Source organism: Accipiter gentilis, chromosome 19 (assembly GCF_929443795.1).
Source record: "Accipiter gentilis chromosome 19, bAccGen1.1, whole genome shotgun sequence".
NCBI classification, from domain to species: domain Eukaryota; kingdom Metazoa; phylum Chordata; class Aves; order Accipitriformes; family Accipitridae; genus Astur; species Astur gentilis.
In genome coordinates this window covers 12,863,557-12,876,243 of record NC_064898.1, presented here as the reverse complement: position 1 = coordinate 12,876,243, position 12,687 = coordinate 12,863,557, and the positions used below count along the sequence as shown (strand labels likewise).

General features: G+C 34.6%; 1 protein-coding gene across 1 annotated transcript in view; it reads left to right on the top strand.

The window, feature by feature from the left end:
* DYNC2H1 (dynein cytoplasmic 2 heavy chain 1) overlaps nucleotides 1–12,687 on the top strand; it is a 185,788-nt gene that overhangs the window by 1,517 nt on the left and 171,584 nt on the right. The window contains exons 2-15 of the mRNA XM_049823214.1: nucleotides 1,419–1,589; nucleotides 2,570–2,705; nucleotides 3,030–3,148; nucleotides 3,716–3,860; nucleotides 4,646–4,878; nucleotides 5,137–5,271; nucleotides 5,366–5,479; nucleotides 5,674–5,785; nucleotides 5,960–6,084; nucleotides 7,412–7,587; nucleotides 8,931–9,126; nucleotides 10,306–10,401; nucleotides 12,216–12,368; nucleotides 12,479–12,577. Coding sequence (XP_049679171.1) covers nucleotides 1,419–1,589; nucleotides 2,570–2,705; nucleotides 3,030–3,148; nucleotides 3,716–3,860; nucleotides 4,646–4,878; nucleotides 5,137–5,271; nucleotides 5,366–5,479; nucleotides 5,674–5,785; nucleotides 5,960–6,084; nucleotides 7,412–7,587; nucleotides 8,931–9,126; nucleotides 10,306–10,401; nucleotides 12,216–12,368; nucleotides 12,479–12,577 — 2,010 coding nt within the window. The remainder of the gene's footprint in view (nucleotides 1–1,418; nucleotides 1,590–2,569; nucleotides 2,706–3,029; nucleotides 3,149–3,715; nucleotides 3,861–4,645; nucleotides 4,879–5,136; nucleotides 5,272–5,365; nucleotides 5,480–5,673; nucleotides 5,786–5,959; nucleotides 6,085–7,411; nucleotides 7,588–8,930; nucleotides 9,127–10,305; nucleotides 10,402–12,215; nucleotides 12,369–12,478; nucleotides 12,578–12,687) is intronic.

Sequence of the window (12,687 nt, the reverse complement as noted above, 5' to 3'; positions counted from 1 at the left end):
ATATGTGGCACGTTCGATGGTATTTGACAGGTCCCAAGGTGGGTGTTTGTCCAAATCATGCATTTTGCAGATTGATGTGTCCAGCTGTGAGCAAATCTGAGGTTCCTTGTGTGAAATGTCCTGCTTTGAGTGTTTGTGTCAGCAAGTGACTCATCCGAATGATACTGTTGGGTGTGATGTCCAGTGAATGTTGCCATGTAATCAGGACATGGTGTGGTGCCTGCCACACAGAGTGTACAGGCAAAGTGTGGGTCTTGACGTGTGTCCCATCATTCTGCTGTGAGACCAGGGATGTGGTGGCTGTTACACCAGTGACAGTTTTTTTCTGCACTGAAGACTAGTGTAATGGGTCGTTAACATGTGAACTGCCATGTGGACCAGTAACTTGCACACCTCCTGGTGTAATCGTCTGTGAAGTCTAGTGCATGCTATGTTCATGCAAGAATGAACATTTACGTGTACTAGTTTTTGGATTGTGCTGCTGAGCCACTGTCTAATATACAAAGCCACTCTCAGCAGCTGTGGAAAATCAGATGTGTATCGGGACTATAATATGTACCTGTTGCCTCAGTGAAACAATGTCTTTAGGTGCTAGGCTAAAGACTTAGTGAAAAAGTAAAACTGATACTGTCCTGTATGATTGAAAGCTGTTCTTACTAGCCCTCTGTTTCTTTTAATAGAAAAAAAGTTCACAGATGTTTACAATTGCAAAGAATTTGGGATTTCAGCTAGCGTATAGTTTGCTATTGTGTTATTAAATGTTTAATAATGTTCTCCTGTTTTATGAATTCTCATCAGCCACAGATAGTTTGAATAATTGATTTTATGGCAATTTTTGGAAGTTTACCCATAAGTTGGACTGTGAAGGGAACAAGAGTCATGTTACAACTTATGATTTTACAGGTGAAGGAGCATGCCTTTCTCTGTCCTTGAGAAATCTATGAATTGCAATAGAGTTGTGTATTTACAGACTCAGGAGAACAATACTGAATATTTAGAAAAATATTCCTGAAGGTATGTAGCGTAAAAACGCAACAAAAAATACAGACTTGATGCTTAGTTTTCTCTAGGCACAACGTAGAGGTTCTGGTTTGCCCCCAGAAAGTGTAAGTGGAGTTTTCAAAATCAAAATAACATAAGTAATTATGGTATTTACAGATATTTTATAAAGAAAAAGGCATTACATATTTGCTATTGGAATTCAGGTTCCCACGAACTCAGGAATGAGTATAATAAAAGTTTTCATTTTCTGTGCAAATTGGATACTACCAGAATGTTATCAGAGCCCATAGGGAGTAACATGTTATTTTACAATTTTTTCTTGATGTAAATAATTTGTGTAACGGTGTACGTAATTTATTATAATATGTAGTCAATGACAGTTTGCTAAACAAATCCTGTCTTCTTGATTATTACAGATTGAAGCTACTGATTCAAAGAATAATGTGTTGGTGTTCTTTAAGCTGCGACCTGATGTAATTACAGAAGATAATCTTCATAGTAATATTCTTGTGTCATCTATGCTAGATTCACCAATTAACACCCTTTATCAAGCTGTACGGCAAGTTTTTGCACCAGTATTACTGAAGGTGAGCAATATACCAATTTAAATGTTCTGTAGATTTATACTGAAACATTGAAATTTCATAGGTTGTTAATTATTCTGAGATAAATACTTTATGTTTTAAAAGTAAAATATTTTAAGAGCTTAAATAATGGATGATAGTTCTAATTTCTAACTTCACCTCCTATCGGTAAGGATGAGAGGAGGATTCTGGTCATACATATGCCTGACTCTATAGAAATATGGAATACACTGAGCAGTGGTTAATGGAGACAACAGCTCCTTACCTCCTTTCCACCAGTAATTCGAGTCTTCTGTCCTTTTCTTGTTTACATATGAAATGCATAGGTCTGTATCATGCAAACTATGATTCTTTAATATGTGGCAGAGAGGTGTGCTAGACTCTAGATTAATTTGTACAGCTGCATTTTTCATAGTTTTGCTTTTTAAAAAATGTTCTGAGGCTTTTCCTTCTGTTACACTAAAGATTATATTTATATTTCCTTTGTGGTTTTTTTTTTTGTCAAAACCAATGACCATGGCTGTACTTCATAAGCTGAACAAGCAGACTTTCAGCATTTAAATATTTTTAATTTCTAGTAGGTCATAATATTAATAAAATAATGTTAGAAAAACACAATAACTTTTAATATTTGATTCTAGCAATTTCCAGATTCTACTATAGAAGTAGTTTCCAAACTTATTTAACTTAAGAGAATTCATTAACAAAGAATTTTGAACACATTTTCAGAGTGCCTTTATAAATCCAACAACTGACTTTTGATTTTGTGATAAAAATTTTTTTACAGTATTATTCTGAATTGTTAAGTGAAAAGAATGAGGTGCTTTTCCTTGACTTTAAGAAAAAGAAATTATTACATTGTCCCACCATGTGATTGGTTACTGCTATTAAATGTGAAGAATTATTATTTTTTTAAGATTAATGGGAGGAAAATAGTAATTGTTCTATCACGTGAGTCACAATTTTTGAAATTTTCATTGCAGGATGAGAGATGGAGTAAAACATTTGAACCCAAACTCCAGAAACTTTTAAGTGAGCTTGAAGCTGGATTGAGTACTGTTCTCAGAAGATCAGATCCTAGTTACACAGGAACAAAATTCAGTGAAGATGATGTGCAAGGTTTGTTTAGCAGTTACGTCTTTTACAGTTAATTTTAAATTAGGAGTAAATAGTTTATTTACCGGTTGAGTTTTCAGTCTTCCGTTATCCCAGTGTCTGCAGAGTGTGAAATATAACAGGTTGTGGTGAGTAGATTGGAATTAGTGATGATCAGCTCTGGTCTCTTGGTATGAACTTGATACTACATCTAGTCAGAGTCTGAAGTTGAAGGATAATTACAAAACCATACAGTAAATATTTGCTTTAGAAAGTATGTTCTTACTGAAAATATTTTGTGACTATTCATGTACTTCATATTTAAACATTTTCCATTATTATTTGCAGCTATACTTACACCAACAGATGAATTTCAGTTCTGGATAGAATGTGCTCATCATGGAAGTAAATGGTGTAGTAAAGAGAGAGCTTCTCATTTTAAAGACCTGTTTGAGGACATTGCAAAAGTATGTTTTCTTTTGTATGATCAGCGATATATTTGTAGGCTTGGTAAAAAATGCTCTTATGAAGTATGTCAGTATATGTACAATCTTTTCAAGTATATGAATATGTAACTATTTAGTTATTTATTTCTTAGGCAAAATTTTACTTGAAATGACTGACATTCCTGTAGTTTCTAGTGACAATGGGAATGCCAGTATTTGACTGGGAGCAGATTTGACCATTGAATACTAGAAGTTGCTGTAGAAATACAACAGTACACTACAGTTTGTGAACTAGAAATTGATTCATGAAATTATAAAAAAGGAAAACTGAAAATGCAGATGATAATAATGAATGCTGTCATACAAAACTTTAGGCACCTGTAAAGTGCTTGCTTGTATAGCGCTTCAGATATCAATGCATTCATCACATGAATAAACTTACACAAATGCTTGTTTTTTTGAGAGGATTATGCCTTATTTTGTTAAGCAGTAAACCCCAGGAAACTATAGCAAGTGCCAGCTTCAGAAAGTATAATGTTGCTACAATACTAGTTGCAAGGTAATTGTATTAAGGATATTTTTTTCTAGGATTATTACAACTTGGATAGTCTCTCATTATTTGAAGTTGTGGATTTGGTGGAGACTACCAAGGATACTGTGGATGGTGTGTGGAGACAAACAGAACACGATCCTTATCCACAGCCACGCATGCATAATCTCCTGGATGTAATAGGTAAACCTTTATGCAGTCTTTATTAAATAAACAGTTGAGAAGGATTCATTTTACTCTTTGAGCAGAGACCTTCTTCCTCCTAAAGGCACCAGTGATAGCCTACAGCATTAAAGTGCTTTCTTCTTGTAATTATGATCCATGAATATTATTTGCCTTATAGTATCCAATAATTCAGCCAGTTCTGGTAGATGCCTTCATGTGTTTGGGAGAATAATAGATAATAGCAAGATGGAGTTGGATACCTTTCAGCCTGTGGACTGGATATGTCTTGCTTCTGTTTGACTCCTTATCTTTCAGAGAAGTGTGTTTACAGAAACCCCCATTTGAGGCTTGATTCAGCCTGGGTGGAGGTGAGACCAAGATGTGCAGAGAGGTTGCTTCTCTCATTCTCTCCACAGCAGTCCCACATTCTGGGACAGGCATAAGACAGGGAGTTTGTCTGCTGCTGCCAGACGTGTGTGTGCATGAGGGGAAGGATTGCTGGGGGTAGCCAGCTACTGCCATTACTGCTGATAAAGACACATGCTTGTGTGTGGATTCCAGAATCTAAATCCATCAGCTTCTGATGTTGGACCAACATCTGTTTAACTTGGAGACATTTAAGAGATTTATTGAATCTGAAAGAAAATAATCAGTTATTGATACATTTGTGTTGTTTGAAATCAAGACATTGCAATAGTATTTTAAAAAAAGTAATTGGAACAATTGGAACGTGGTGTAGCATTTAAAGGAATTATTTTAAACAAACATAACATTGCTTTTGTATGCTTTTTTTTGTGTTCTAGGTGGCTCACTAGGTAGATATGTTCAGAGAAAATTGGCAGCTTTGAATTTGTGGGAGGATGCTTTTCACAGTGTTAAGGAAAATCTAAAAGCTGGTATCTTGATTTGCGAGCAGTGGGTGTCAGCTTGTGAGTACCTAACTGGACAACTGTGGCAACGTTATACTCTACATCCATGGAAAAATGAGAAATATTTCCCTGAATCATTAGCCAAACTTGGCAAACGTCTTGATGAGGTAGAGATTTGAATTATACACATTTATTTTATTAGACATGGAATTAAACAATATTGTTTTAAGTTAAAAAAGGGAATTAAACACTTCTATAGCCTTTTCAGAGTCAGACAGCATTTCATAATCCATGTTTGCCTGAGCCTTTCAAAAGTTCCTTGTAAAAAGGAGAGGGATGGAATGTGCTGCTTGTGATTTTTGCTTCTAAATCTAAGTTTTATCTAAAAATATGTTGGATATGTTAAATATTTTTTTCCCTTATAGGTGCTAACTGTTAGAACACTGCATGAAAAACTTACATTCTTTTTGCCAGCTGGAGAACAAAATGCTTTACATCTTGCCCAAGTGTTTGAACCCTTTGCTGGCCTAAATCCTGTACACTATAATCCTTACACAGAGGTATAATGCTTATTTTTAATGTCTTCACACTCTTTCTGTGACTTTTTATGGTGTATATGGATAGTCCTAAACTAACATATGAACTTATCTCTAGCCATTATGGAAAGCAGCAGTCTCTCAGTATGAAAGAATTATTGCACCAGCAGAGCAAAAAATAGCAAGCAAATTGAAGAAATTTATTTCAGAAATTCGGGACAGTCCTCAGCAGGTATGAGTATTTTTGTAGTCTGAAAACTTTCCTAAAGATAAAGTTACTGAATTCTTAAGAAGTCAGTTTAGAGCACAGGAATAAGTACTTAGAGCCAAAGACAATGCTTATGAACAGCACTAGTGAGTACTGTCAGAATATGTTTAATTTTTTTTCAGGAGAAAGAGGTAATTTTTCTAAACTTCATATTCCAGCTTCTTCAAACATTTCAGAAATATAAGGAACTGATAAAGCATCCAAACATAAGCAAAGAATTGCTTTTTGAAAGGGAAACATTGCTAGCAAGACTTCAAGATTATGTCAAAGGTAAAAATGTATTTAAAAGTATTTAATTGCATTAGTTCTTTTGCAAATACTAGAATTCTTTATTTACTTTTAGAATTATGTCAGTATCCCTAGTATATTTTTATAACTACTATAATAATTTTAAGCTTGTTCTGTTAGGTTTCTGGTCTAACATGAATCTTTTGCTTGTGTTAGAGTATCAGACAGACTTTGAAACTCGATGCCATGGTGTTCCTGGTGATGTTTCTGGACCACTGTCCGGCAAAAACCTTTCTGAAGTTGTGAATAATATTGTATGGGTACGGCAGCTGGAGCTGAAGGTAACAGATTTCGTTACTGTTTAGGCACAATATTATCATAGAACATAAAACACGGTGTTTGAGATTTCTGTGGGGAATTCCCCACAGAAAAATTGTGAACTTCCCAAGAGTTACATAATCAAGATTCCTTATCAGTGGTGCTGCTTGCTAAGTTGAATTTTATTAACTGATCCAGAAGACAGTCTTCATAATACGCTGAACTGCCTGCTTTTATAACTCTCACTTTTTGACCAAAAAAAAGACAAAAATTCTGAGAGGAAGCGTTTTTATTAAATTTTATTCTCCAGTTTGCGTTTTAAAATTTTATTTAAGATTTACAGATACCCAGATTCTGACATCCTGATTTTCCCTTCTTATTACCAATCTTGAAATCAAAGGGATTTCTTGGTAGTACTTTTTTGAGTCAATGCCTGCCAGGGAATTTACCACAGAGACTGTAGTAAAAGTGAATGTCAAACGATTCAGTGTTCTCTTACAACAGAATGAGTTTAAAACATATTTGACTCTATTTTAACTTAGGTTATTTCTGTTAGTTTGTATTTACACTTTAGTTGGAAACTCTGGAACTTTTTTTGGAAAGTATTGACTAGTTGAAAGCAAAATGTTTTCTCTGTAAACAAGTGCCATTTACAATAACTATAGATTTGAATGAGAATAGAAATTACTTATCCCAGAATAACTGTTAGCCCATTTTTTGGCATTCACCTGTGATTTGCAGAAATTTCAAGGGCCCATTTCATCTGAAGGTGACAAAGGGTGGAGGCCTTAAAGGTGTTGCTTTGTTCTGTGTCTTACAGAGAGAACAGCAGCAGCTCAAGTTTCACAGTTGTTTCTTCTGCTTGGTCTGCTAAAGACCTAGAGAGCAGTTCAGCTGATGTCAGTTGTGTGTCTGCTTTAGGCTGTGCTAAATTTTTTAATTGCTCTCAAATCTTCACTGATTGTATTGACTAGGGTTTTGATTAATTTGTTGACATGTAGATGTAGAATCTCATTTGAAATACCTTTTGAGTATTGGCATGGACCTTATAGATACACCAAAGGACCCATGGGAGATCTGTACCTTTATGGAGAATTAACTAAAAAACAGGTGGGATACTCTGGGGTGTCTTAATAGTGGTAGACACCTGTGGTGGACAACTTATTCAGAACCAATTTACTGTAATGGGAATTTGAACACCTGGAACACCATTCAGGATTCACATTTTTTTTTTTTCTAATCTGTTTTTGAATCCCACTTGGATGTTTTGTAATATTGATTTTTATTCTGGTGATTTTTCTGATTGAATACTGGGAAGTTAAGCTGCTTTTCTTTGTGGTTGTGTTTAAGGTGGATGATGCTACCAAGCTGGCAGAAGCTCTTCTGTCTGACTTACCTGGATTTCAAACTTTTCGTCGAAGTGCAGATTCTTTTCTGGAACAGTTAAAAGTATATGAACAAGAACAATTTGATGATTGGTCTAGGAATATCCAGTCAGAATTATCAAATCCTAAGTTAGGACTTTGGTAAATACATTCTTGTTTAAATAATGTTTATGTTGAAATCTGTAGTGTGGTGTAATTCAATAGAACTTGATGAAGGAAATAAAAATTTTTACAGAATTGAGAATGAATGGAGAAACAAAATGGAAGTGTTTATTATCATTTCATCATCCTGCCAGGCTTGGCTAGTAAGGTGAGGTATACAGGATAGTGTTAATAACTAATCTTGCAGTTTCTATTAACACTTGGAATGAAAGACATGTTTGTTTTGCTTATTGTTACTACTTGTTATACATTGTAATCCATATAGTGATAATATCTAGAAACCAGATGAGATTAGAGTATGGCTGTTAAAAAGAAATTCTGCAGTCTAAATAGAGCAGTTGAAAGAAGGGCAAAAAAATAAATTTAAACCTCATGAATTGTGTTCCCCAAAATAATGAAATTACTTTATGGTATACTAAAATATATTTTAACTTTTTTTTTTTAATTGATTGGCCACATGGCTTCTGTCTGCATGTCTGAGTGTTGCAAGCTTTCAAGTTTTTCTACAGTTTCAGAGGATACAGGACTTGATACTTACGTGTAAACTTTTATTTTATGAAAAACACTCAAATATAACAAATAAGCAGATTCAGCACTCCAATATATAATAGCCATCTAATTTATTAGTACCATAAGATTTTGTTATTGTGAGATTTTAAAATATGTGAAGAGATTAATTAAAAGGAAAAGAAAAGGGGTAGCTCACTGCAAAGAAGAATACAATGGATATAGGAACTAGAAGAAGATGAGAAAAAAGTGAAAAAATGAGTAAAGCTGAAGTTTTTATGAAAGAACCCTAGAAGGATGGTGGTAGAAGCATTACTACAGTAGAAAAAAATAATTGGAGTAAAATCTAAAGAAAGGCTGATGTTCTTATTAGCATTTGATAGTGTATACCAAAAAGTTCCACTGATCCAAGTCCTGGTTCTTGGATTGATTCCCACTGAGAATTTCTTCCCCTTTGCAGTGCTGATGGCTGGGGCCTGTAAAGTGCCTGCTTGAGAGAGTATGATGAATCCAGTGTATTTGAGAAATACTGTCTAGGTGTGAGTTACATGTTAACTATTGTAACAAGCCAGAAAAACTTTGTCAGCAAAACCAACAGGCATTGTTAATTTCTTCTTGTCTTCAGTGGCTTTGAATTAAGAGAAAGGTTACTGGAATAATTTCTGAGTAAATTAAAATATTAATAAACATAGAAAAATGTAATAGAATGACATCAAACTTTTTAGAATTGTTTATTATATTATTATAAAATGCGCCTAAGAAAGGATCAGTATCAAATTATATTCAATAATATGTTTAATTTGATTTTGGTTTAGCATCCAAGCTAATAGTCCGGTAATGGAGTTGGATCACGTTTTTGGAACATTAAACATACTTTATTCAGATCGTTTGGTGACTCTCCTAAGAGAAGTACGTCAGCTATCAGCACTTGGTTTTGCTATACCAGCTAAAATACAGAATGTTGCAAACACTGCACAAAAGTTCTGTAAGCAGGCGGTCATCCTTAAACAGGTATAAGATTAAATGCCATAATAACCTCCTGTTCTGACTTCTCAGCTTTAGTAGTAGAACTTTTCTAGACTATTATCTTTTCTGACTGTGGTTTAAGCTTTTTGCTGTGTTTGTCTGTGTGAAAGTGACTTGTTTCTTGAACAAATCAGCTAAGTCCTTAAAAGAAAACAAAAATAAAGAACTGCTTTAGAATTTCGGAATGTGTCTTCTTTTGGAACCAAATGAATTATAGTATTAAAGCCATGTGAATTTACTGTATGTATATACAAAAATAAGACAAGTAATTCATTGATCTCCTGGTTTTAGTCATGGTTTCCGATTATTATAACTGAAGGAAAATGTCATAAAATGGACGAGCTTGTCCTCACCATTGCTAGTTTTCCACTGAAAAGATATTAATAAGTATTTTAATGGAATGTGTGCTTGTTTTTTGGGGGGGGTATTTTTTGATTGGACTCAATGCTACGTAAGTTTTTATTTGGCTTATATTTCAGTTGAAAGACCATGTCAAATTTTCTTCTGTTACTGTAAGATGCAAGAATAAATATGCATATATTGGTAAAAATTCTTATGTAGATACACAGGCTCAATTCAGTTTCACATGAGGTGTCATTGGCATCTGAGATATCTGCAGAGCTAAGGCAGAGATGACACAAGACTTACAAGATACCCATGCATCTGGATCATTGACAGATGCCCAAGTGGAAACCTTAGTCATCTCAAAAGGCACTAGATGTCTATGTGTGGCCGAGTTGTAGGGTAAACTGAGTTGTAGGATATCCCTCGTACTCCAGCTGCCAATCTGGAAGTAAATAGATGTTTTTTAGGTCTTGTGTCATATCCTGGCAGATGTCATGGATACTTGAAGGCCTCTGAAATGGCACTGTTCCACTTAGAATAAATCAGAGACTGAACTTATTTCACTTAAGGTGAAGTATAATTGCCTCAGACGTATAAGTAACAGTCTTTTTTGCTATTAGAATGCATCACTAGACAAAGATAGGATCACATTAGCATTGCATATGTGTTTTATTTTTGTAAACATTTTCCTAGTATAGTTAATACTCATATCTTGATGGTATTGATTGGGCAATACTTTCAGAAATATCCTGCATTACACTTATTGGCATATAAATATTTTAATTTGCTCTTGTAAATTTAATCTCTCTATTTTTACAGGTGGCACATTTTTATAATTCTATTGATCAACAAATGATTGCGAGTCAGAAGCCAATGATGTTACAATCTGCTCTAGCATTTGAACAGATAATTAAGGTGAAAGAATTCCCCTCTCTCTGCATATTTAATTTCAGTGATGTCTGTGCTTATTCTGTACTGCTTTTTCTGTGTTTATTGCTGGACTTTTTAACTGTAGCCTTCCCATACAAGCAACACCATCTGTTTAATTAACATTTTTTTAAATCAGTGGGCCTTTTGTTTTTTTTTAATATTATCATTTAAACAGCTGCTTACTCCTTTTTACTTCGGATATTAGTGTAACATGCTCTCTCAGGAATTATTTTTAGTGTTTGAATTTACACATGAACCACGATGTGGTCAATTCCTTAATAGTTGGTAATGTAACTCCTGTTTTAACAGTTCTAAAGAATATTATTTTGGTCTATTTTAGTAAAAATGGCATATACTTTATTCTGAAGATAAATTCATATTAAGGAATGGTTTCGCTGTTTTGACTTTTATTAAATCTCTGTGGATTTTGTAATTCTCTTGAATGTTTTTGGGCAGGTTGAAATTGGATAGTTTCTGTTTTAGATTAAGAACAAAGAATCTGTGGATTTACCTGATTTTTGACTTATGCATGCAGTTTGTTACAGTGGATTGGTGTTCAGACATAATATAGTTGCTCTGAGAAGAGATTTTTTTTTTTTTTGTAATTGGTAGGAAGTTCACTATACTTAAAGAAGTTTTAGATTCTTTTAAAGAATTTGCGGCAATTTGGAGGAATTTATTTATTTATTTTCATTTTTCTGCTTTGAAGGGACAATATGAACTTAAAAGTTACACTAAAATCTACATTTTTTTTAACACCGTATCTATTTTATGTCTGGAGAAACATGTATATCATGAATTTCAGTTTCCTGATTTTGATCTGTTTGAAACACTCCACCCTCTTCCAACACTCTTACAATGTGAGAATGGCTGGAGAATTATAGCATGCCCATAAACTCTGTATTGCGTGAGACAATAATGCCTCCAGAGCAAGTATTACAGAAAAGATTGGAAACTTGCTCCTGAGAACCATTTTGCAAGACAGAGTATAAGATTGGGACCAAAAGTAGAAGGGATGTTTTGGTTGGGATTAGTTCACGCAAAATCGTGGACAGTCCAGACCAAACTGTAGGTTCACATGTGTTCTGGAAAAAGTTCCCAAACTGTCTCTTAAATTTTCCTTGGGCTGCCTGCAGATTATGCCACAGAATCCGTTAGTGTGCAGACCCTAAGACAGTGATGGTGCAGAGGTGTTCAAAGCCACAACATATTCTCCTATTTGATGTGATTTCTGCCCTACTTTTAGGAATAGGTCCAGCTGTGGAACTTCAGATGCTTTTGTCTTCTGATTTTCTACTGTAAACTTAGAAAAAAGCATAAACCCCCCAATATCTGGATAAAAAGCCCAGAGAAATGGAACTCCCCAAAGCTGCTTATGAGTCAGTGGAATTTTACAGTGTAATTTAAAAAAATTATTTCATTATAAACAGATGAAATTGGATAGCAATTGTTAGTGTCACATTTTGTTTTTTGGTCTGTTCAGAACAAAGAAGGAGGGAGGAGTTCAAGGTGTCCTCTCAGCTTAAGATGTCTGCTTATGAGTGTGGGGCAGGAGTCTCAACATCAGTTCAAGCTCTGTTAAAAGTCTGGCATTAATCCTTCCCCGGTGCATTGATGTAGTTATAATGATATGCCCACGTATCTGTGATTTGCCAGATTATTATGTCTCTAGTGCAGTAGTGAGAGGAAGGTCCTCCTTTTTTTACTAGGAGTAAAACCATCTTTCTCATATTATCACTTCCTGTATTCTAGCTGGTAGACTATAGTTTAAATCTTACAGAGTTTGTATATTTTTCAAGCATTCAAAATCTGGTCCTGGAGGAAAAACTCAAATAACATGGGATAATCCTAGAGAATTGGAAGCTTATATCCAAAAACTCCAAGCTGCTGCTGAACGGCTTTCCACTGAAAATAGAAAACTAAGAAAGTGGCACACAAACTTCATTGAAAAGGTATATTTTCCAGGTGAAATTGAAATTCTGTCTCTTACAGTTTACTCCACCCTTTCTTTCATTTACATGGTAATGAATATGTTTATTATCCTTTAAAATTCCTTTAACAGGTTATATCGCTCATGAATATTGATCTACTTCGTCAGCAGCAGCGTTGGAAAGATGGACTTCAGGAGCTCAGAACTGGTTTCGCCAGCCTTGAGTCACAGGCAGGGTTTCATTATATTGCAAACTATGAACATTTGACTTTCCAACAGTAATCAAGATTTAAGACTCAAAACATAGCATGATTGAATTCATTTTGATTTAGGATTTACTA